The sequence below is a fragment of the Erpetoichthys calabaricus genome, chromosome 8 (assembly GCF_900747795.2).
Source record: "Erpetoichthys calabaricus chromosome 8, fErpCal1.3, whole genome shotgun sequence".
NCBI lineage: Eukaryota > Metazoa > Chordata > Cladistia > Polypteriformes > Polypteridae > Erpetoichthys > Erpetoichthys calabaricus.
Genome location: NC_041401.2, coordinates 101,196,571 through 101,221,170, shown reverse-complemented (window position 1 = coordinate 101,221,170; position 24,600 = coordinate 101,196,571). Strand labels below are relative to the sequence as shown.

Genomic DNA, 24,600 nt, shown 5'->3' with positions numbered 1-24,600 from the left:
GTAGGGGTGAGGCGCCTTCCCCCCTCTAAAGACACATTCGGGATGATTGCTGGCCGCGCTACATCGCACATTGCAGACCTGTGGCCGACATGACGCGACCCATTTCTCCCGTAACTGGATCTTTCTGCCTCCTGACTTTTTGACATCTGTACTGCACGCAGTATTTGGGGGTTCTCAATTCATGTTCAATTACTTGGTTCATTGGTCTTCCTCGCACTCAACCCGTGCTGCCAGCTCGCCTCCTTGGCATGAGATGCCCCCCTGGACAGCGGTCTTTAGAAAGCAGGGGGGCACACGAGCTGGTTTTAGTGCTGTCTGCACTCTGAGTCAGAATGAGCTGAAGGGAGTTGTCCCTGCTGACGAATAAGCGCTACTGTCTGCTGGCCGCTGCAAAATATTTAAAACACAGTGTAATTCATGTTTACGTATATACTGTACATACAGTATTGTAACATCCCTTTCCAGGTGGGAGAAATAAACCAGACAAGCAAGTGGTTGTAGTAATCCAAAAGAAGGTGTTATTGCTCTTCTGCCTTAATTGAACAAGCAGAGTCAAAACAAATGGTGCCGGAACAGAGAAGACAACCACGTGTCAACAACCCACAAACCTAGTTCAGTAAGTTCACCAACTAAGTTTTTGCACTTTTTGCATACAGCACTTCCTTAACAACTTCGGCCCTCCAAGCATCCTATTGGCTTTTATTTCAGACTAGCAAAATACCCGCGCTTCGCAGCGGAGAAATAGTGTGTTAAAGAGGTTATGAAAAAGAAAAGGAAACACTTTAAAAATAACGTAACATGATTGTCAATGTAATTGTGTTGTCATTGTTATGAGTGTTGCTGTCATATATATATATATATATATATATACATATATATATATATACACTAGCAAAATACCCGCGCTTCGCAGCGGAGAAGTACTGTGTTAAAGAGGTTATGTAAACATATATATACATAAACATTTATACATATATATACATATCTACATATACACATATCTACATATACATATACAGTAATCCCTCGCTATATCGCGCTTCGCCTTTCGCAGCTTCACTCTATCGCGGATTTTATATGTAAGCATATTTAAATATATATCGCGGATTTTTTGCTGGTTCGCAGATTTCTGCGGACAATGGGTCTTTTAATTTCTGGTACATGCTTCCTCAGTTGGTTTGCCCAGTTGATTTCATACAAGGGACGCTATTGGTAGATGGCTGAGAAGCTACCCAACTTACTTTTCTCTCTCTCTCTTGCGCTGACTTTCTCTGATCCTGACGTAGGGGGATTGAGCAGGGGGGCTGTTCGCACACCTAGACTATACGGACGCTCGTCTAAAAATGCTGAAAGATTATCTTCACGTTGCTACCTTCTGTGCAGCTGCTTCCTGAAGCGACATGCTGCACGGTGCTTCGCATACTTAAAAGCTCGAAGGGCACGTATTGATTTTTGATTGAAAAACAAACTCTGTCTCTCTCTCTCTCTCTCTCTCTTTCTCTGCTCCTGACGGAGGGGGTGTGAGCTGCCGCCTTCAACAGCTTTGTGCCGTGGTGTTTCGCATACTTAAAAGCCAAACAGCCCTATTGATTTGTTTGCTTTCCTATCTCTTTCTGACAGGCTTTGCTACTGACGCATACTCCTTTGAAGAGGAAGATATGTTTGCATTCTTTTAATTGTGAGATGGAACTGTCATCTCTGTCTTGTCATGGAGCACAGTTTAAACTTTTGAAAAAGAGACAAATGTTTGTCTCTCTACAACCTCCTGTGTTTCTGCGCAAATCTGTGACCCAAGCATGACAATATAAAAATAACCATATAAACATATGGTTTCTACTTCGCGGATTTTCTTATTTCGCGGGTGGCTCTGGAACGCAACCCCCGCGATGGAGGAGGGATTACTGTATATACATATACACATCCACATATACATATATATATATATATATATATATATACATATACAAATTTACATATCTACATATATATATACATATAAATATAGACATACATATATACATACATACATACATTCACATATATATATAAATATATATATATATATATATATATATATATATATATATATACTGTATATATACATATCTACTTATTGGCTCCTGTATTTAGGATATAGCGGGTTGGATAATGGACGGATGGACATTTGTATGCATAGCCCTATTTGCCCGTTTTCGTTTTTTTTCTGTCTTCAGTAATATTTCAGCAAACGCGGAGCTTGTCAGTTCAAATCCTGGTACTGACACCACTGTGTGACCCTGAGGAAGTCACTTCACCTGCCTGTGCTGCAAAAAACAAAAGTAATGTAACAAATTGTACCTCAGATGTTGCAAGTTGCTGGAATAAAGGCATAAGTAAAATAGATAAATATGTATTATACACATAGGAAGTATTAATTTATTTTCAGTCAAGTCATCTGCAGCAAACCTTTATAAATGAGGGTATCTCCTTTTTAGATAGTGCAAACTGTTTCTTCTTCATTGAGGTTTTCTCTTGGAGAGCTTTTTTCATTTCATTGAAAATTAAAGCAGCAGCTGCCAAAATATGTAGCTTTCTTATTAATTTTTCAACATTGTGTAAAATAACTTTATAAAGTAACATAAAAGGTTTAAATTCTGGTTATCCTTTTACACTAAAATATTACTAAAGAGATACAAAAAAAGTAAAATGCATATGTTCTTTTTCTTTAAGGAGATTTAATATTACTGAAGAAAGAAAAAAAAAAACTAAAATAGCCAAATGGGGCTATGCATACAAACTTAAAAGGTTTAAATAAAACAGAAATATACAGTTTTATTTTTACTTGCTTAACTTGTGGAGGGTGTATCCTGTAGCAAAGCCCTAACTTTTTTTGTGAAAGCCCGTTTCAGTCAACAAGCCTTAAAAACAGGTGTAAAGATATTGACAATAAGCTACGCAAACCCACCAAGACATGGAATCGTTTAAATCAAGTATCATTACATCTTCCTTTCTTAAAGAGAAGTAAGGCAGTACTTATAGGCTTACATATATATATATATATATATATATATATATATATATATATATATATATATATATATAGACATACATACATATATATATATATCTATATATATCTATATCTCTATATACATCTATATATATATATATATATATATATATATATATATGTATATCTATATATATCTATATACATAAATATCTATATCTAAATCCCCGCAAAGTACTGCTTTTAAATTTTTATTAAGAAGAAAAGCTTTTTAAATTGAGGGAAAATATCCCAATAGCAATTTGTTAAGGATCTGTTTTTTTGTGAAGCAGCCTTAACACAGCTTTTCCACTGTTTTATAAACGATAAGGTCTTCCTTTTTCCTTGCTTCGCCAAGGAAGGAGCCTTTTTATTAAATCCAAGGGTTCTTCGCTTTTTTTTTTTGTTTGTTTATTACAATTGTTATAGTTCTGTTTGTATACAACGTTGTCAGTTCAGCACTCAGGTTGTAATATGACCAAGCTGTGCAAGCTTACTGTTAAGAATGCAACGTATAGTTGTACATGAGAAAAGCAATCTTGCCTCAAATCAATGGCAACCTTTTGTAGGTCTATGAACTTAATTTAAAGTTTAGGTTTACACGGTGCTTTCTTTCTGAAGTACCTGCACTCATGAATATGTCTGTATGCGTCAGTCGCTCAAATCCCCACGCTTCACACCGGCGAAGTACTGCTTTTAAATTTTTATTAAGAAGAAAAGAAAACCTTTTAAAATTGAGGGAAAATATACCAATAACAGTTTGTTAAGGATCTGTTTTTTTTGTGAAGCTGCCTTCACTTGAGTGATCACTTCGAGCTGACTTGCTGGCTAATCATAAGCGTTACCTGGTAGGTAACCACCCATACAATCAGATTGTGAATCAGACTACGAATGCCGTGAATGTAATTACCCCAATCTACATGCTGTCAAATAAACGAACCACACGCCATGGCGCAATTTTAGGGGCTTCGCCTCTAGCGTTGACATCCGAGGTTCGATTCCCGTAAGGGAGTGAAGTGAGTGGGTGGTTACCTACCCGGTAGCGCTTATGGTTGGCCAGCAAGTCAGGTAACATCAGCCACGGTGCCTTCAGTTGTGAGAAGCAGATCATAGAATGGATGAAAATAGTTTACTGTCAAATAATGCAAAGAGTACGCGACACATCTTTCCCCCTTATTCTTGGCTCATCAGGCGTACACACTCACTGCACTCGCTTACGGTAATCGAACCTCGGACGTCAGCGCTAGAGGGGCTTCGCAGCGGTGAAGTATTGCTTTTAAATTTTAATTAAGAAGAAAAGAAAACCTTTTTAAATTAAGTCTTAAAAAGAGCTGTAAAGATATTGACAATAAGCTACGCAAACCCACCAAGACATGCAATCGTTTAAATCAAGGCGCGAGTCGAAAAACACCATCCCATAATATTAGTTAACGATTAACACATTTCTATATGTATTGTAAGCATACAATACAACTGATAATATGTTGCGCTTATTTATCTGGTGTACTGACATTTTTGCGCGTTTAACGGCTGAAATCTAACGTGGTTTGTGCCCTTCAGAATGAAAAGAGTTTGCATTTACCTTTTTAATAAAAGGCGAGCTTTTAAGCCTGAGAAATCACCCCGTAAATGCACACGTTTAATTGCACATGTGTTAATATGTATGCTTACACAGTATTAAAAGACACTCAACAATTACACAGTATTAAAAGACACTCAACAATTAACGTCATTTACCTTCGTTCCCGCGTTTGACTTGTGCTGTAAATCTCTTCCTCGTTTTCAGTTCACGTGATTACGTAGGAGGCGTAATACGTGATGACGCAATACGTGACTCCGCCTCCTCCATTAGAGTATATGGACAAAAAACAGGTTCCAGTTATGACCATTACGTGTAGAATTTCGAAATGAAACCTGCCTAACTTTTGTAAGTAAGCTGTAAGGAATGAGCCTGCCAAATTTCAGCCTTCTACCTACACGGGAAGTTGGAGAATTAGTGATGAGTGAGTCAGTCAAACAGGTTCCAGTTATGACCATTACGCGTAGAATTTCGAAATGAAACCTGCTTAACTTTTGTAAGTAAGCTGTAAGGAATGAGCCTGCCAAATTTCAGCCTTCTACCTACACGGGAAGTTGGAGAATTAGTGATGAGTCAGTCAGTCAGTCAGTGAGGGCTTTGCCTTTTATTAGTATAGATTGGTATATGGTGCACCTGTGCACGCCCGTCTCCACAGCACTCTCAATAACTCTATTTGCATGGCTGTTAGGACACGCTGCCTCGGTGGGTTAATTTTCCAGACTGTTGCAATACTGTATTATGGATTATGCTTTTGCTGTTATTAGAGTTTGCTTTTTAAATACCCCGACCCTTAGTAATGTGAGTGAATAAATGATAAGTTGGTCATCGTACAAATAGCCTCACCGAATACGTCTGATTCTGAAGTCAATGGGCGAATTGTACTTAAAAGTGGGAGGGACCAATTAGACGGTTCACTGAGTGTCACATTTCTAAACCAATCCAGCGCCTCATGAAGGTGTGGCCCAAAGTAGGCGCGGTGATGTTAAACTACAAAATCAGAATTGCCCACGACAACCTGATCAGACAGGCAGCAAACTTTGGTTTATGACGAACTGTCTACAGTTGAAAAGTCTTCGTCAAAAACATATTAGAAACCAGGGGGCTTTGCTCCCTGCTCGCTTCGCCCACCAACCCCCGGGCCTGCGCTACGTGCTAGCCTCTTTATGGTTCTGCCGCTTGCTTATGGGGATGCTGATGTACAATTTAAATAGATTGTTATTTTCGTGGGAACTGTTACGTATACATAATAGAACTAACTATTTTACATTACAACGAATAATTAACCATATTAAAAATAGTAAAACGTAATAACTTGAAAGTAAGTTATGTTTAATGTTGCGTTAGACTTATTCTAGCAATTTCGTTCTGTTTGGCTTTGAAATTAACACATAAAATGTTTTTAAACTTACACTTTTACTGTAAAACTTAAGTAAAAACAATTTTTTGAATTAAATTTTCGTCAATATCACTTTGAATTTTGATTCTGTGTTTGGACTATCATTGTGACAACGCAACATATAACTGCCCGTGAATGAATTTTGTTTCTTTCTCTCTATTAAATAAAACGACTTTTTCGAATGTTTGGCTCTGAGATTTATAAATTGTCATAGCAAAAGCTATTCTAATGGGAAACTGTTAACGTTTTAATATGAATAGCATATCAATATCTCCTTTGTTGTGTAATGTTATCCCCTGAAGATGTACTACATTACCTTTCTTGGATACATCCTTCTTTCTACAGTAATTCGTGTGGAGGAAGACTGGACGGTGTTAACAGTTGTAGATATTCTTCGGGATATTGTCAGTTGATGTTTTCACTTTCCCCACGATCACCACCAACTGCTTCAGCATAGTCTATTGATACTCATTTAACCAATTTGCCGTGTAATCGATAAACAATTTTCACGTTAATTCATTTGACTTCATTTTTCGGTGTTAGAACTGCCCGTGTACTCATTTTTACTGTTGATAAATCGTCGTGATTAAATTCTTCAATATGATTTGGACATATTACGCCTTCTTTAATTGGGAACTTAAAGTGAGGAAAACATTAAAATTTGTAAGAGTTGAGAGAGCAAGAACTGTGTCTATCAAAAGCATTCACACGAATGAGAGGTGAGTACCATGTGTCTGGTTGAATATGGTTGAGAGCAGGCTGGGACTTGAAAAAATCTCCCCTAAAAAGTCTCGTCTTGTTGCAAGATTTTTTTATATAATAGAGAGATATAATTTGTGTCGCATGTGCAGAAAGCACACTGCGCGTCTTAAAAATTAACATCCTGTTGCAAGGAAAAAAAAACTTACTGTAGCATCAGATTAAACATGGACGATCGACAGCATCAGTGGACAAGTGGGAAACATGAACGATCTGTTGTCGCAAGTGCTGTATGTTTTCTCTGTTGCTGTGTGTTACGATAGTGAATGAAAGCTTGAACAACTTGGCAAAAACCAATTTTAGCTTTTACTTTCTCGCAGCATCAAGTAATTTCTTCACTATGTTTTGCTGTCTCTCTCTCTGAAACCCATTTGTAATTTCCAGTTGGAGCCATGCAGTACAAGACTGCAAAGAGGTATGAAAAGTATGATACCAGTTATTTGAAAAAAAAGAAAGGTGATCAATATCAGTCATTTATTGTTCACAAGAAAATTCGCTGCATCTTGACTTTCACCCACCACTAAAGAATAATGTGCTAATTTTGAAAAAGTCATCAAAGAAGTCTACATGTGCCCCTTCCACATCATGGAAAAGAAACTAGCATTATGACGCTCCTGTCTCAAAGAAGCACAGAATCCTGTTATAGAAGTAACAGGTATATATGTAGAAAATCATTTGTTTGAAGTGTTTGCTGGTCTTGCGTTGAACACCTGGCCATACGGTAGTTAACAAGTGTGCAGTTCAAGTCATACAGTGTATGTACTGGTGGGTGTTCTTTCCATGGTATTGTGGTCTGTTCCTATCCACCTCAAAACCATTCGGTTTTCAAATTGGGAGACTGCTGTTTCAGTTTAGGAAGTTCATAGCAAACATCTTTTCCTGTGCATTGGGTGGTTATGAGCCTCTCGTTTTACTTATTTTTTCAGATAATGATGAGGTATCACAGCAAACTGATGCCAGTGCAGACAGTTCATGGGCCATCTAACAATTGTCTGAATGATGTGAGCGATGAGTGAACTTTCATGTTTAGTCATTATCAAAAGGCAGGCAGATATGATCAGTTAAGTCACATAATGTTTACAATAGAGAAGTCTGCACACGTATAAAATTCTGGTATGGCCCCAGTAGAATTTTTATACCAACGATGACACTCGATTTGGGTTAGCAAATAGCTTTATCAGTCCAGTTGAAGGTAAGAACATTTGACAAAGACAAGAGAGTGTAGAGTAAGTGAGACAGATGTAAGCAGGGTGAGTGCAGACTTGCACAGTGAGGATATCCTGCCCCGTTTCCTTAAGTCACTTGTTTTATACATTTATCAAAAGCTCTTGTGTGTTTTTATTCTGACTAATAAATCAAAGATAAATGATTAAATGTAAATAAAAAATGTGCAATGGTCTGCACTGCTTCCTCATGGACCATGTGTCCAGTTGTTTTCTGTGTACAGACTGCATGTTCTCCCTTTGGTGATGTGGATTTTATGCCAAGTACTTCAGTTGTCCTCCCACATCCTGAAGACCTTTGGACCTGTGTGTGTGAGAGAGTGAGTGTGTGTGTGGACAATGCAACTGACTGGAGTCCTGTCCAGGGTTACTTAATGCCTTGTACCTGATACACCGGAATAGGCTCTGGCTGCCACAACTATGAACTGATTGAAGCATTTTCAGAATGTTCTGTTATGCTGTGTTAAAAGTGTTCAGAACCTACCGTAGATACACAGCTAGCAAGTAACTGCACTAAATAAACATATTTTCTTTCCCTTAAAGGATTACTTTATCTAACAATGATTTATTATCTTTTAAAATGCCTCATGTTGCTTGTAGAGATGGCACACAAAGATTTAAATCTTGTGTCTTCGTGGTTAGCAGAGATTACAACGTTTATGATACAACACTCTTTAATGGGAGCCATCGGGGCCCAGCACTGAAGCACAGTAAGCAATATAAAACATCCATGAGAAACAATTAAATTACTTGTGTCACATAATCCATATGTCAGTTATTTAGTTGGATGCACACAATATGCATAACACGTGTATTTTCAATAAAATAATCAGAGTAGTGGACAAGAAGAAAGTGTGTAGACTCGGGCGCAAGGTAGATATAAACCCTTGACAGCACTCGTGTAAATGATTCACATTTTATTGGTTTCTTAATTCATGCTTGGTTTTTACTTTTGCAGCCCAGAAGCTGATGGACAAAAGAATAATGTTCATAGAAGGTGCCAATGTGTCTCTGATTAAAGGCATTGTGGATGACATGCTGGACCTGAAAGTCCTGAATGAGGGGGAGAAAGAGGAGGTGATTGAGAATAACAAAGTCACAAGGGACCGGGCTCGTTCGCTGATAGACATGGTGAGGAAGAAGGGTAACTCTGCCAGCGAGAAGTTCTTGGAAAAGCTTTTGAGTCGGGACCACAACTTGTACACCTCTATGGGGTTGGATGACCAGTCAAGTGAGTGCTGCCTGGTGTTCCTTTTTAATCAGATGGGAAAAGAGTTTCTATATGCACATAATAATAGATAATAGTAGATTTTAAAGCTTTTAGTGACTACTCGTATTCCAAAAAACAGAAAAAAGGATTAGCTAAAGTTTTGTAAAAGATAAATATACCTCTTCTTTTAGTATTAGTGACAATGGTCAGCATGGTTTAATAGGTACCACTCAGTTAACATACTACAACCACTCAGTTCATTCACAGCAGAGTACACTGAAAGCATACATATATATGAAAAGTTTTGATGAGAACAGGTCATTCGGGCTAACATAGCTTATCAAGCCATAGCTGTCATCATGTGGGGGCTTTGGAGTATGAAAATTGCATTTCTGCACAGATTTTCCGCATATCATTTCATTTTATAATTTTTTGCCTATTTTACGATATGTTAGCACAGCCATTTTTGTATTGTTTTGAACAATGGCTGCTACCATTTTGTATATTTTCTAACGACTGCATATTCTTCTTATTATTATTACAGTGCCTTGTTGCCATCTGACAATCAGAAGTTCTGATGGGTAGCACTGGGCATACACTATCAAAAGTGGTCGCACGCTACTCCTGTTCTTCAAGTTTCTGAATGCTGTAACAAATCTTGGTGAATTTAGCTAGAGAATAAATCAATTCAGGAAGTTAGGACTTTTTTCTTGTTCTTATTCATTTTAGAGTTTTGTTTTGTGTTTTGATATATTTGGTTTTGTTATTCATCTGTCTTTGGCACATGCCCTGTGCTGACTAGGTACAGGCTTCACTTCCTGGTCCTATTCACCGTGCTTACCTTTTTTGGCCTCTTGTTTCTACCTGGCCAACCACTGATCTCTTATCTTTTATTAAAATAGACCCCAATGTACTCCAATCTAGGAGTGACTGGGAACTACTTATCTGTGAAACACTGTTGATTTATTTTAATTATGGCCCTGATCCTCATCAGGCATTGTGGTGTAGTGGTTAGGACTTTGGACTTTAAACTCTGAGGTTGTGGTGTTTAAATCATACTGCTGACACCGTGTGGCCATAAGCAAGTCACTTCACCTGCCTGTGCTCCAATTGTACCTCAAATGTTGTAAGTCACCTTGGATAAAGGCACTGCCCACATAAGTAAATAATAATAGTTTCTGTATGCATGCAATGTGTTAGTGTGGAGGTAGTGAAGTGATACCTGGTGCCAAAGTGAGTAAAATTATTCCAAAACCTTCTAAGGTGTGAATAATATTTTGAAGTTCGAATGACTGAGTGATGCTATTAGCATTTAAAATTAATTTCAACATTGTGTTTATCAGTATCTTAGCAGAAAAAGTTATCAGAAGAGCAAAGAGAGCAATCCCTGAATCTGAAATGGGCGTCCGTTTCAAAGTGGAATCGAATGGAAATCACCCACCTAACAAATCGTGATATCCCTGTCCCAAAGTCTCTCTCAGGCTCACTGCCAGCTGCATAAAGTCAGACAGAGTTCATTAGATGGGAAAGGTCATTTGAAATAGGTTAGCCTTTACACTGCTTGAAACAAAGTTACAGGAAGGCATAAAGAAGTGATTTTAACTAGGCAGTAATTGAAGATGTCTGATAAAAATGTTAAAGCATTAAGAAACATAAGAGTTTTTCTCATCCAGAAATATTGTTGAGATTAGGGTTAACTGAAGTGAATTTCTTATCAATCAGTTAAAGTGTCTTCACTTCTGTGTTATTAACTCTTTGTTTTGGTACAAATTGCTTTGATGGCAAGTGAAAAATGCTGAGTTAGCGTTTATATGAAAGAGATCAGATTGTCTTTTCTTTATTTACAGTTAGAGTATCATGTTTTTTTCTTGCAATAGTCCCTCCTCCATAAGCTTAATAAGATATCACAAATTAACATTTTTGAAAAATGAGCAGGGTTTGTCTTAGTGTCAAATCTCTTATGGATTATTTTGATCTTATTTAGTTGAAGGAAAGCAAGAAATCAATGGTTAACCCTTGTAGTTAATTCTGCATGGACTGTTTTCTGACTTATGTTGAGGGACGGTTATGTACATGAGATGTTACATCAGTGCACAGAGAAATGCTTGGTGGGCATAGAATGTTAAATTTGGAGTATTATCAGCATGACAGTATTTTAAATTTGTCTTTTGAATTTGCAGTGAAAAAGGCAAAAAGTGACTTGCAAGAAACATCTGGACCTCAGGGAACCCAGTCTGCTGGACCAGAGACGTGGTTAACACTCTCAACCTCTGAATTCATCAAGAGTATTCAGGAGAAGGAAGCTGACTCGGTATGCACCAAAAGGCCTACAGAAACCCACGCATATTACTTAATGATTAAGTACATGATTTGAGTAAGAAGTTCATAATTGGTAAAATGCTAAATAATGTTAAAAAATTGCTATTTAAGGACAGGTTTTACTGTGGTCAGCTGACTTTCACACTGCACTTCATCTGTTATCCTTTTAAAAGCCAACGTTAATCTGTAGATATGCACTGGCATCTTATTAAAGAATACTGTATATACTGTATTCACGTATAAATTGATCATAAAATCAGACCCTGACTTATACGCCCGTTAAAAAATGCGACACTTATTTTTTATTTACTTTTTTTATATCTTCTTGCTTCCTCCAATCTCACATCAGTTTCTCAGACACTTCAAATTTTGTTGCAACAGTGCAGTTACCAATTTCTTTCGCCACTTCAATGACTTTTAATTTAAAACCAGCTTCATATTTTCTTCTGATTGAACACTCCATCGCAGATAAGTGATGCTCTTACGATAAAGGTGTATGAGGATGTGAGATACAAAAAACACAAAACAGTGCAGTCGTCGCTTCAGAATAGTTTGGGTATTACTGTGTGGTCACGTAGGCACAATACATAGAAAAAAAAAGGCTGTGTGCTCCGTGGTTACTCTCTCAGGTGGGCGTTAGCATATCATAATCTCTTAGACCAATAGTGTGAGTTTTCCGCATTCGACTTATATGACCGACATTATAAAATACCAGAAATTATACAGTAAAATCAAGTCCCGACTTATCCGCGGGAAAACTTAAAAGCGAGTATACAGTATACGGTAATTAGGTCTTAATTGAGCAAGAGCAGTAAGGAGAAAACTAGGAAGACAACATTAATATAAATTTTGTTTCTGACCACATAAAATACCTCTATTATCATATACTTTAAAAGGATGAATGACAGAATCAAATTAATGTGTCTAGAAGTAACCAATAGAGAGAGAGAATTAAGTCAGAATCTCAGTTTCACTGTACAATATTTATACATTAAGATTTTTTTATAGGGAATTTTGTGAAAGCGTTACACGTTTTTTGTCATGTCTAGGTTTCTCTGTTACTGTGCCGTCTTCACAGCTTCCAGTACATCTGAGCTGGATTTGTGTTACAGTGCATCCGGAAAATATTCACAGCACATCACTTTTTCCACATTTTGTTATGTTACAGCCTTATTCCAAAATGGATTAAATTCATTTTTTCCTCAGAATTCTACACACAACACCCCATAATGACAACGTGAAAAAAGTTTACTTGAGGTTTTTGCAAATTTATTAAAAATAAAAAAAACTGAGAAATCACATTTACATAAGTATTCACAGCCTTTGCTCAATACTTTGTCGATGCACCTTTGGCAGCAATTACAGCCTCAAGTCTTTTTGAATATGATGCCACAAGCTTGGCACACCTATCCTTGGCCAGTTTCGCCCATTCCTCTTTGCAGCACCTCTCAAGCTCCATTAGGTTGGATGGGAAGCGTCGGTGCACAGCCATTTTAAGATCTCTCCAGAGATGTTCAATCGGATTCAAGTCTGGGCTCTGGCTGGGCCACTCAAGGACATTCACAGAGTTGTCCTGAAGCCACTCCTTTGATATCTTGGCTGTGTGCTTAGGGTCGTTGTCCTGCTGAAAGATGAACCGTCGCCCCAGTCTGAGGTCAAGAGCGCTCTGGAGCAGGTTTTCATCCAGGATGTCTCTGTACATTGCTGCAGTCATCTTTCCCTTTATCCTGACTAGTCTCCCAGTCCCTGCCGCTGAAAAACATCCCCACAGCATGATGCTGCCACCACCATGCTTCACTGTAGGGATGGTATTGGCCTGGTGATGAGCGGTGCCTGGTTTCCTCCAAACGTGACGCCTGGCATTCACACCATAGAGTTCAATCTTTGACTCATCAGACCAGAGAATTTTCTTTCTCATGGTCTGAGAGTCCTTCAGGTGCCTTTTGGCAAACTCCAGGCGGGCTGCCATGTGCCTTTTACTAAGGAGTGGCTTCCGTCTGGCCACTCTACCATACAGGCCTGATTGGTGGATTGCTGCAGAGATAGTTGTCCTTCTGGAAGGTTCTCCTCTCTCCACAGAGGACTTCTGGAGCTCTGACAGAGTGACCATCGGGTTCTTGGTCACCTTCCTGACTAAGGCCCTTCTCCCTTGATCGCTCAGTTTAGATGGCCGGCCAGCTCTAGGAAGAGTCCTGGTGGTTTCGAACTTCTTCCACTTACGGATGATGGAGGCCACTGTGCTCATTGGGACCTTCAAAGCAGCAGAAATTTTTCTGTAACCTTCCCCAGATTTGTGCCTCGAGACAATCCTGTCTCGGAGGTCTACAGACAATTCCTTTGACTTCATGCTTGGTTTGTGCTCTGACATGAACTGTCAACTGTGGGACCTTATATAGACAGGTGTGTGCCTTTCCAAATCATGTCCAGTCAACTGAATTTACCACAGGTGGACTCCAATTAAGCTGCAGAAACATCTCAAGGGTGATCAGGGGAAACAGAATGCACCTGAGCTCAATTTTGAGCTTCATGGCAAAGGCTGTGAATACTTATGTATATGTGCTTTCTCAATTTTTTTATTTTTAATAAATTTGCAAAAATCTCAAGTAAACTTTTTTCATGTTGTCATTATGGGGTGTTGTGTGTAGAATTCTGAGGAAAAAAACGAATTTAATCCATTTTGGAATAAGGCTGTAACATAACAAAATGTGGAAAAAGTGATGCGCTGTGAACACTTTCCGGATGCACTGTAAGTATCAACAGACATACAGTAAATATTGAGTTAAGTGCTTTAATGCACCTTAATTGATTAACCGAATATTAGTGGCTGTTTAATCATTATCCATATGTTAAATAACGATATATTAAATAAAAATCCATCCTGAAAGTTCTAGTGCAGGATAATGAGAGCTAAATTATTATTTAACGCATAATTTGAAATATGCGCTCATCTGGTAAATGGCAGTAATGTTTACAACAAAAAGAAAACCAGAAATTCCCAGCTGTCAATCTCTGCATCACTCCTTCTCTTTAGTTTGGGGCACCAGTTAAATTTAGGAATGAACCTAGACATTAGTGGTCCTCTGTACAAGTGGGGAATCTGTGCAAAATCTGGTGTAGATAGGTTAGGTGATGTGATGTGGATTTGCATGCCAGACAACCACAAGCAGGGGTACCCATTGCTGCCAGGGCTGGCCAGATAAATATTGTAACAAAACACACTGTGTGGTCTTCTCGTGTGCAAATGGGAAATCTGTGGAAAACTTAACAAAGATAGGTTCAACAGAGTGAATTTGCATACCAGACAAACACACACAAAAAGACATTCATTTTTATACACTACTCAAAAAAATGAAGAGAACTGGCGGCCTGAGGCGGTACCCACAGCTGATTCAGGTTGCACAGGTAGTCCAGCTCCCCCACGATCCTCCTTCTTAAACTCAGACTTAAACTATTCTTAAAGTCGGGATCGGCAGTGATTTATAAGAGTGCAAAATTAACAGTGTACACTTTCAAACATCTTTAAAGGATCCCATCTAGCTGCTCTTCAAGGAGAACCCCTTTTCTCCCCACTTTGTTTAGAGTCCCAGATGTTTTCAGTGGTTTAGCTCAATATGAGGTTTTGTCCTCTTCCCATAACTATTACTTGAAATCACATGAAGAGAATGTATAGTTTTATGTCTTCTATGCATTTGAAATCGTATACATGAGACCTACTTAACTTATGTATGATAAAATGTTGGTAATACAATATTTATTTCCAAGCAGAATTTAAATAAGTATCTCATCACAATAAATGATGAGCTGAAATACTACTGTGCTATCATTTTACTCATACTGTAACACTTTTCATAGCAGTTGTAAATTAAAGAGTAGTTAACTTAAACAACATCACTTTAATAAGAAGTCACTTGAAGGCTTCAATAACATTTCATTTCTTCATAATTTTTTTTCTTACTTTGTTCACAAATCCCACCATCATCTAAAGAAACAAGTGTATTGATATTTTTCTCTGAGTTGTTTGATTGTAAAGAAACAGTTTGGTTTCTCTTCCAAATTGTTGATTTGATTGGCTTCAGCCATTAGATGTGAACAGTTCTGCATTCAGTTCCCCAGCCTGTTTTTGTTGCTTTCAGTTTTTAAATTCCCCCTCATTCAAACTTGAATCATTGAAAAACATTGTTTTTTGGGATGCTGCATCATGTGCCAAATGTTTGGTATATTTAACTTAAAAATCTTTTTTCCACTCTCAATCAATTTCAGATTTATGAAGTGTTTGATAAAAGAGAAAGAAAGCGCCTGGCTCTGCTTATTAACAATGTTGAGTTTGACAATCCTAAAATGAAAAGGAATGGGGCGATGGAGGATCAGAGCCAAATGAAGAGGCTCCTGGAAGAACTGGGGTACAGGGTGGATATCCACAACAATCTTAGTGCACAGGTATCTAGTTACAGAGCAGAGATCAAAAGTGTCTAATTTCTCTAGGGCCACTGAGCAATTCTGAAGTGTTGATTCTTTGCATACATTGGGTACATTGCCTGGCTGATTTTCATTGGATGGTTTATTTAGCTTGTATACTCTCAGGCCTTGTCAAATACAGTATGTATCTCTACACCCACCTATATTCTGAAATGATACATTGAGAACATGTTTAGCTGATGTCCGACCCTGTACTGGTGGCATCAGGCAAAACATCAGAACCAACACTGCACAGGATGCCTGTTCATTGGAGCTGCTACAAGGCTTAGAACAGCTTAGTGTCCAATGTACACCATGATGCTGAGGTCCTGAGTGGACTTAGTAAAACATATTGTAAATATAATTCAGATACCTTCTATTTATACCCTTAATTCGGGCCTGTACGGTAGTCTAGTGATCAGTGCTAAAGCATAAAGTCAGAGACAGTAGTAATCACTGTGGTCAGATGTCAGTTTACAGCTACAATTTCATGATAAATATGTAACAAATTATTTATGCAGGTAGCATGGTGGGATGTTAATCACATTTGCTACCTCACTGCTCAATGGACACGAGTTTGAGACTCAGCTTGGTCACTTTCTTCTTTTTATGAGGTTTGCACATTCTTCCCGTGTCTGCTGGGCTTTTTTTCGGAGAGTACTTCGTTTTTTTCTCCCACATCCAAATGACTTGTGCATTTGGTTGATTGATGACTTGATTGGCCCTTGATTTTACAATGAGTGGTCCTTGTAATATAATGGCACCCTTTCCTGGGTTGTTTCATACCTTGTCCCAGATGATACCAGTATAGGCCACAGCCCCCCATGATCCTGAATTCCTTAAAACGTGGACTGTTCTCAGATATCAATTTACATTAGCTGTGCTTATACCAGAGTTCCATTTAGGGGGAGCTTCTGCCTTTCAGCCAACATCACCTATATAGGCTCTGATGAAGAACAATTCCATATGTGATAGATACGTTCAGGAAATGGATTAATTTATAAATATTTGACTGGCCATAGAGTATCCACATTTCCTGACTACACACACACACACCATTCTACATGAATAAACAGCTTCAGATGATAAGTTGTTTTTGTTTTTTGTTTCTCTTCTCAAGCCTTTTTATCCTTAACAGGCGATAATTGGGTTTTCAGTATGTTGCTGTCAGAGGTGTTGTTTGCCTACTGTATGCTCTTTTTTAAGTAAGTTTGTTAAATGTCTGCATTAGATAAATACTGTATATCAGTAACTATATTTCATTTTTAGTTATACATATTTAGCATAATTTTGATTAGTATTTTAATCACAAAATTATTTCACAAAAGCAGATCACTTTGTAAACCATCTAAAGAAAAGCTGATCTGTGTTTTATTGGTTTAGGCAACACTGAACAAGATTTTTAACCACTTGAATATTGTATTTGTAGTTAACAATTGCCACTATGTCAAGACCAAAACGAACATATTTCTTACTTGTCTTTGAGTACAATGATGTTGTTTCATATTCATATACCTGTTCTTCATCTAATGGATATGTGTTTAACTGTAGTATGATTGGTTTGGGTTTAGGAAGTGGAACAAGCCCTTAAGAATTTTGCATCACATGAAGACCATAAGCTTTCTGATAGCACATTTGTTGTTTTGATGTCTCATGGACTCCGGAATGGGATTTGTGGGAAGCACTACCAAGATGGAGATACAGACATTTTCTCTACTGATAAAATCTTTGATATATTTAACGCAAAAAACTGTGCTGCACTGAGGGAGAAGCCCAAGGTTATCATCATCCAAGCTTGCAGAGGAAGTAAGGAATGCTACTTTGTCCAGTTTAAAAATACCAAAGCACATAAAATGAATTATGATTGCTTCTACTTCTTTTTTTAAATAACCACAGGGTATATTGTATAAGAAGTCATTTTTACAACATATATTTTCTTAGTTAAATTTAAAGATTAAATGAGTTACAAAAATGAGTACTTTTAACAAATGGTAACGTATTTCAAATGTAATGATATTGCATTTTTGTTAAATAACATGTAATCTTTTTCATACAAAAATAATATATTGTGGCATCGTGTTGTTGATTCTACCAATCAATCTTACAAGAATTAAGAAATTAGCCTGGTGGAATAAATAAGTAGATAGTAAAGGAAAACTTTTTTTCCTTTTTTATGGACCTTTTTGATAAGTCAGTAATTAGCTCTGTTTGTTTTCCATCTGTAACAACAGATCAGCAGCGCAGTGCATTGTTTGAGTAAACTGTACAGTAGGATGTGTGTGTTCTACAGATGGAACATGACTCCAAAATTGTGACTGTTTGCAGCCATTAAAGATCCATCTATGTGGTGAATAGCTCAGGCATAATTTCTTTTACTTTTTCTATTTGACTTGACTTTTTTATTGTTATATGGCCCGTCAAATTTTGTTTTTCTTGAACAGGTGAAAATGGTTCTGTATGGGTGAGTGACTCCTTGCCAGCTCTTAGTGATGATGGCTTGAAAAAAACTCACAAAGAAAAAGACTTCATTTGTTTCTGTTCCAGCACTCCAGGTGAGAATTCTGTTATTGTACATCACATTACATATTTTAAGTTATTAATGAACCATTGAAAATATCCATCCATCCATCCATTTTCCAACCCGCTGAATCCGAACACAGGGTCACGGGGGTCTGCTGGAGCCAATCCCAGCCAACACAGGGCACAAGGCAGGAACCAATCCCGGGCAGGGTGCCAGCCCACCGCAGGACACACACAAACACAACCACACACTAGGGCCAATTTAGAATCGCCAATTCACCTAACCGGCATGTCTTTGGACTGTGGGAGGAAACCGGAGCGCCCGGAGGAAACCCACGCAGGGAGGACCCGGGAAGCGAACCCAGGTCTCCCAACTGCAAGGCAGCAGCACTACCCACTGCGCCACCGTGCCGCCCACCCATTGAAAATAGCAGTTACTTTTTTATTCAAATGTTTTCGTTACTATGAACAACCTATCTATGATTTACATTGTGAAAGATAAAGGCACTGTCGTCCCCTTGAACCCTCAGATCAGACATCAGACACCAGATAAAAATCCAATTATTATTTATTTTATAATAATAATGTGCACCAAGCACCCTTCTCTCCACAATACTCATAAATTAATCAATAATCAATACAATAAACCAATCCTCCTCTCCCAGATGCGTTGTCACCCTTCCACCCAGCTCAGCTCACTCGTCTGGGGTTTCCCAGAGTCCTTTATAGTCCCTGACCCGGAAGTGATTCCATCCCAACAATCCATAAGTCCTCATCACTTCCGGGTCAGGTAAAAACTTCTTTTCTTCATCAGCCCAGAAGCACTTTATTTCTTCCAACCATGTGACTAGGATTTACTTCCGGGCTGTATGGAAAATAAACGTCTCTGTGTCTCCCTGCAGCGTCCCTTGGCGGCCCAGACGTTATCCAGTAGGGCTGTGTATTAAAACTCCATAGTCCATGATGCCCTGCTGGAATTCGGGGCATCTCCACGTTGCAAGGAGGGCTCCATCTAGTGGCCTGGGGGTATTGGCCGGGATAAATGGCCGGCCATATCCCACAACATATACCCTTAACTAATTGTAATGTCTTTTTGTATACAGCAATTCTAAAATATTTTAGCCAGCTGTAGTTCATAGCTCACAAATTTTCATTACCCTAGCACAGTCTCACAAGAAAAAAATGTCACATGTATCTGCTTGGTAAGAGGGCATCGCTCTGAAATGGTTGAGGGTAGAGTGACATACTATTGTTCGTCTTAGTAGATGACTTAACTAAATTCTAAGTGATCTATGATTTGTTCTTCTACATTGCTCTTCTAGTCCATGGCCTTTCTTTATTTCAAAACTCGGTATTTTTCAAATCTGTTTCATATTTATGGTGACTTGTAACCTTCCTGATATAGCATTTGTGCAGATATCCATCCATTTCCTGAACCTACAGTCCTAGAAAATTGAAAACAAAGAATATACAAAACCAGTCTGTCACATGGACCTTTTTACACACAAGCATACTAGTATTATTGGGCCTTTTTAATATTGACAGTTGACCTAAAAGCATGTCTCTGCACTCTGGAAAGTAAGCAACCCCCAAGATTAATTTCATGTAAGCATGGGGGAGAGCATGCAAAGTCCACCTCGGTCAGGAATCGACCCAGAGCTGTGCACCAGATCACCTTATGTTACAGTATATTTCTGTGAAGTGATATTATTGTACACAGACAGAGGCCATCTCGTAACCAACTACATGTGGACCCTCCTCTGCTTGCTGCCTCGCAGGCCTTCCTAAGTTGTCACTGGTGATACTATATCTTAGGTGCATGCATGCGCCATCTCACCAAGTGCAAGTCACACTTGTATAAGATTCTACATCTTCCGTAGAATTCACACCAACTTCTGTTGCTGTGGTTGAACGTGAGCAGAGCAGTCTGCTCCATAAACACACAGGTCTTTCTTTTATACTGTATATGTCTAATTATATGTATTTGAGACAAATAACCATTTCCAATCAAATGAAATATAAATGTAAACATGTTATGAATTTAGTATTTTCTTCAGTTTTGTGCTGACCTCATAAATGGTTTCATTTTATTTTTCATAATATCATTCTTTCTTGGTGTGTTTTATTGGTGTTGTGGAGTGGGGGTCTCAGGTTATAGAAGGTAAATTGGTGTGGCTTTGATGGAAGCACTTCTTTCACTGGTTAAGTAGGCAGCTGAGAACTGTTAAATTTTATTTCATGACCACCAGCAAAGCTGTATTATACAAAATGGCTGTTACATTTCCTGACTCTCATCTCACTAAAAGATCTGATGGCAAAACCACTTAGAAACCTAAGTTAAGAATGAAGAATGAATGCAAAACTTTAGAATGAAGCCCTGTGTTATTTTGCCATTGATTTCTTGGTGATTGTTAGCTGTATACTTTGAGGAGCTCATGGCTTTCTGGTCTTCTTTAAAGCTGGAGAGTTAAAGTTTACTCTTGTGCTTCTACTACAGATACAGTGTCATGGAGACATCCTCAAGAAGGGTCATTACTTATCCAAAGAATAGTGGAGGTTTTCCGCCAAGATGCTTACCATGATCACATTGAAGAACTGTTCAGAAAGGTGGGTTTGCATTATGTAAATCATAGTTGATAATTATTGCTGGTGTTGGAGTTCAAAGTAAAAATAAAGTATGTATAAAAATTAACAACATAAAGCAAATCAAGCCCAAGTTCAAACTTTGTCAGTAAAGTTTACTGTGGAATTTACTTTGAATATCTAATCAGGACAGCACAACCAGTACTTTCTAGGATTGTCTTATGTAAAAGTAACAGGAGACCTATAATCAAATATCCAATCCATTAAAAATATGACTGCAATAAGCATTCTGCTTGTCCCTGTGCCACTCTTTCAAAAGGGAAGTCACAATACTGTGTTACTTGTTTAAGGTTAGATAATAACAAAATAGATTTACCTGTCACAGATTGTAACTCCTTCCACACCCAGTTGTAATCTTTTTATGCTTTCAATCATTGGGTTATGAAAAATTCAAGTATGTGAGCCAAAGTTCCTGTGTCATGTAAGCTGCCAACACATTCACACCCATCCATTCTTCAGCTTCCCTGGTAGTTTTAATAAACAAATATATCTCTTAGGCAGACAGTTTCTTTATTTTAGTAACAGGAGTAATATTGTCCTGTATTACCAAAGATAAAATGGCTCCTCATATTCAATGGATGGAAGTGAAATATATGAATGAAAAAGTAAATTGCCATGGCTAAGACTGTGAGGGACTGATTTTCACATCACCATTTACAATACCTTCATCAGGACACTCCTAATTTCTTTACAACAACACACTCTTCACAAAGGTGGATTCCTTAAATCAGCATTGAAATTAGACTTTCTCTCCTCAGTACTGACACCGTTCATTATCATCTGTTCTTCTAACTTAAACAAGTTACAGTCCAAAGCACATGCAAAATGCTAATTGAAATTTAATTAATGTAATACTTACAATCTGTGGTTCAGAGTTAAGTGATTTATTTTAAGTTTGATTCATTATATTTCTATATTTTTTAATTTCTAATGTAGAATGCATTTAAAAACTATAGAGGAATAAATGTACAGTATTGGAGTCTGTTGTCTTTGAAATTACCAGCCATTATTCAGAGACCATTAATTACCAGACTCATTGAATATTTCTGACATATGTTGTCATCAGTTTAGCAAATTAAACATTCTATATTCAAATGAAATAGTTAGAAAGTCAGAGTTAAATAAGTTAGCTAATTATCTTTTTATATTTATTATTTTTTTGTTTTGTAGGTTCAAAGCCGGTTCAAAGAATTTCCTCTTCAAATGCCAACCAAGGAGAGAACCACCCTCTTAAAGAAATTTTATTTATTCCCAGGATTTTGAGAGGAACCTTTGAATATGCTAGTAAAAACAATCATTCCAGTTTTGTATATTTCTTACAATTTATTTTGCTAAATCTTAATACTTAACTTACAATTCATGAAAGTTAAATTAAAATGCAAATAATACAGTTCACTAAATGTTATTTTCATGTGATTATGGGCAATTACTTTTTGATCTATAGTACTTTATTTTGTTGTGTTGGTCCAAGTTTTCTTTCATTTTTTAATAAACTTTTTTACAATAAGGTTTATATTTTTTTTCAGATAATTTATATATATATTCATACTGTTTTCTTTCCATTGTGACTGCTGTGGACAAAAAAGGGATACTTCTATTATATCAAGGCTGTGCTTATTTCTTGAATGAAATATTTTAAGACCTTAATGACCCTAAATGGCAGTAAGTGGGTGTGAAGTGGTTATGTATAATTTTAGGGTCATAAAGCAGTTGTGAGGCTTTAACATTGCTTTATACTGTTTCATTTATTAATCAAAGGCTAAGGTCCTCCTCTTGTTAGCTTTAGGACAAAGTGCGTCTTCCCCTGGATGAATGTGTTGTACAAATTTGGGGTGAGGGTGATGACCAGGAAATTCTGCAAAATAACCTCTCTAAGTGATATATAAATATCATGAGAAAGAGTGTGATTTTCACACATTCTTTTTCTGCAGTTGTGTTTTGGAGATTGAGAAGAAATGCGAACACAAGGAGGTACAACAGGAGGAAGTCTGTTGCTTCCTTGTTTGAACAGACTAATATAATTTCTCATGTAGGAAAAATGTGGTTGTGTTTTTGATGGAGAAATGGGGTATGTAAAAGGTATCCATGCCAAACTGTATGTATGAAAAGGCTATTCCAAAATTTTGTAAGGAAAGACCTGCACCCTATGCGATAAGACATACAGGGAATAAACAGTTGGACATTTTAGTACAACAAGGAGTACTGAACTCAGTACCGTATGCAGAATGGACAGTTCCAATTGCATGTATCCTGAAGTCTGATGGGAGTATATGGATTTGTGGGGACTATAAGGCCACCATTAATCCATTACTAGATACAGATTTCTACCCTATTCCCTGCACTCAAGATTTGTTTGCAGGAGTTGCTTATGGTGAACAGTTTTGTAAAGTAATTTAGCACAAACATATCAGCACATTGAACAGGTTATATTTAAATCTTAATACAGAGAAGGGGTTATTTCAGGTGAACAAATTACCTTACAGAGTAGCCAGCACCCTAGCCATTTTCCAGCACATAATGGACACATTTTTGCAAGGTTTGAGTGGAGTGATTTGCTATTTGGATGACATTTTGGTTACCGGGCTCAACCAGGAGGAGCACTTAAAGAATCTGGAAGCTGTGCTGAACAGGCTTAAGCAATATAGGTTTAAGGTTAATTCAGAAAAGCGACCATTCTTTCAGAGTCAAGTGAAGTATTTAGGGCACATAATTGATAGCGAAGGAATAAGGCCTTTGAAAGAAAAAACTTAGGCAATTGAGAGGGCCCCACACCCCAGAATGTATCAGAACTGAGGTCATTCCTAGCTCCAGTGAATTATTATGTAAAATGTATCCCCAGCCTTTCTACACTTATTAAACTTATGACAGAGTTACTTCAGAAAGGACAAAAATGGCTGGGGTCAGAAAGGGTGCATACAGTTTTTGTGAAAACCAAACAGCAACTTTGTTCAGAAACATTACTGGTTCATTTTGATCCGAGATTACCCATGTCCTTAGCCTGCATATGATGTGGGAGCTGCTATTGCACACAAGTACGTAGACGGCACAGAGAGGAACATTGCATATGTTTCTCAGACACTCAATAAGGCTGAGCAAAATTATTCACAGATCGAAAAGGAGGCACTTGCAATTATTTTCGGTCTGTTAAAATTTCATGAATACCTATATGGCAGAAAATTTGAGTTAGTTACTGATCACATACCCCTAGTCAAAATTTTAGGTCCAAAAACAGCAATTCCCACTTTAGCTGTTGCAAGACTACAAAGAAGGGCATTCATTTTGGCATCCTATCAATATGAGATTCGATTTAAAAGATCTACTGAGCACAAGAATGCTGATGCATTAACTGCTGTTAAAAGAGACTGGTCCAAATTCAACCTTAGAATACAAAGTGTCTTTGTTAGATGTTCTTCCAGTTTCAGCAGCAGATATTCCTCAAGCGACAGCTAGACATTCAGTGTGGAAGAA

At 37.7% G+C, this 24,600-nt stretch overlaps 1 protein-coding gene across 5 annotated transcripts in view; it reads left to right on the top strand.

The window, feature by feature from the left end:
- LOC114655884 (caspase-1-like) overlaps positions 1–22,631 on the top strand; it is a 37,477-nt gene extending 14,846 nt beyond the window's left edge. For 2 of the 5 annotated variants that reach the window (XM_051931334.1, XM_051931333.1), the window contains 7 exons: positions 8,944–9,216; positions 11,376–11,506; positions 15,775–15,951; positions 17,541–17,775; positions 18,411–18,521; positions 20,987–21,096; positions 22,303–22,631. In XM_051931334.1, coding sequence (XP_051787294.1) covers positions 8,944–9,216; positions 11,376–11,506; positions 15,775–15,951; positions 17,541–17,775; positions 18,411–18,521; positions 20,987–21,096; positions 22,303–22,395 — 1,130 coding nt within the window. In that variant the 3' untranslated portion in view covers positions 22,396–22,631. Of the gene's footprint in view, positions 1–465; positions 617–7,392; positions 7,418–8,943; positions 9,217–11,375; positions 11,507–15,774; positions 15,952–17,540; positions 17,776–18,410; positions 18,522–20,986; positions 21,097–22,302 lie in introns of those variants that run through there. The other 3 variants (XM_028807172.2, XM_051931335.1, XM_051931332.1) reach the window with 3 other exon arrangements.
- The last annotated feature ends 1,969 nt before the right edge of the window (positions 22,632–24,600 follow it).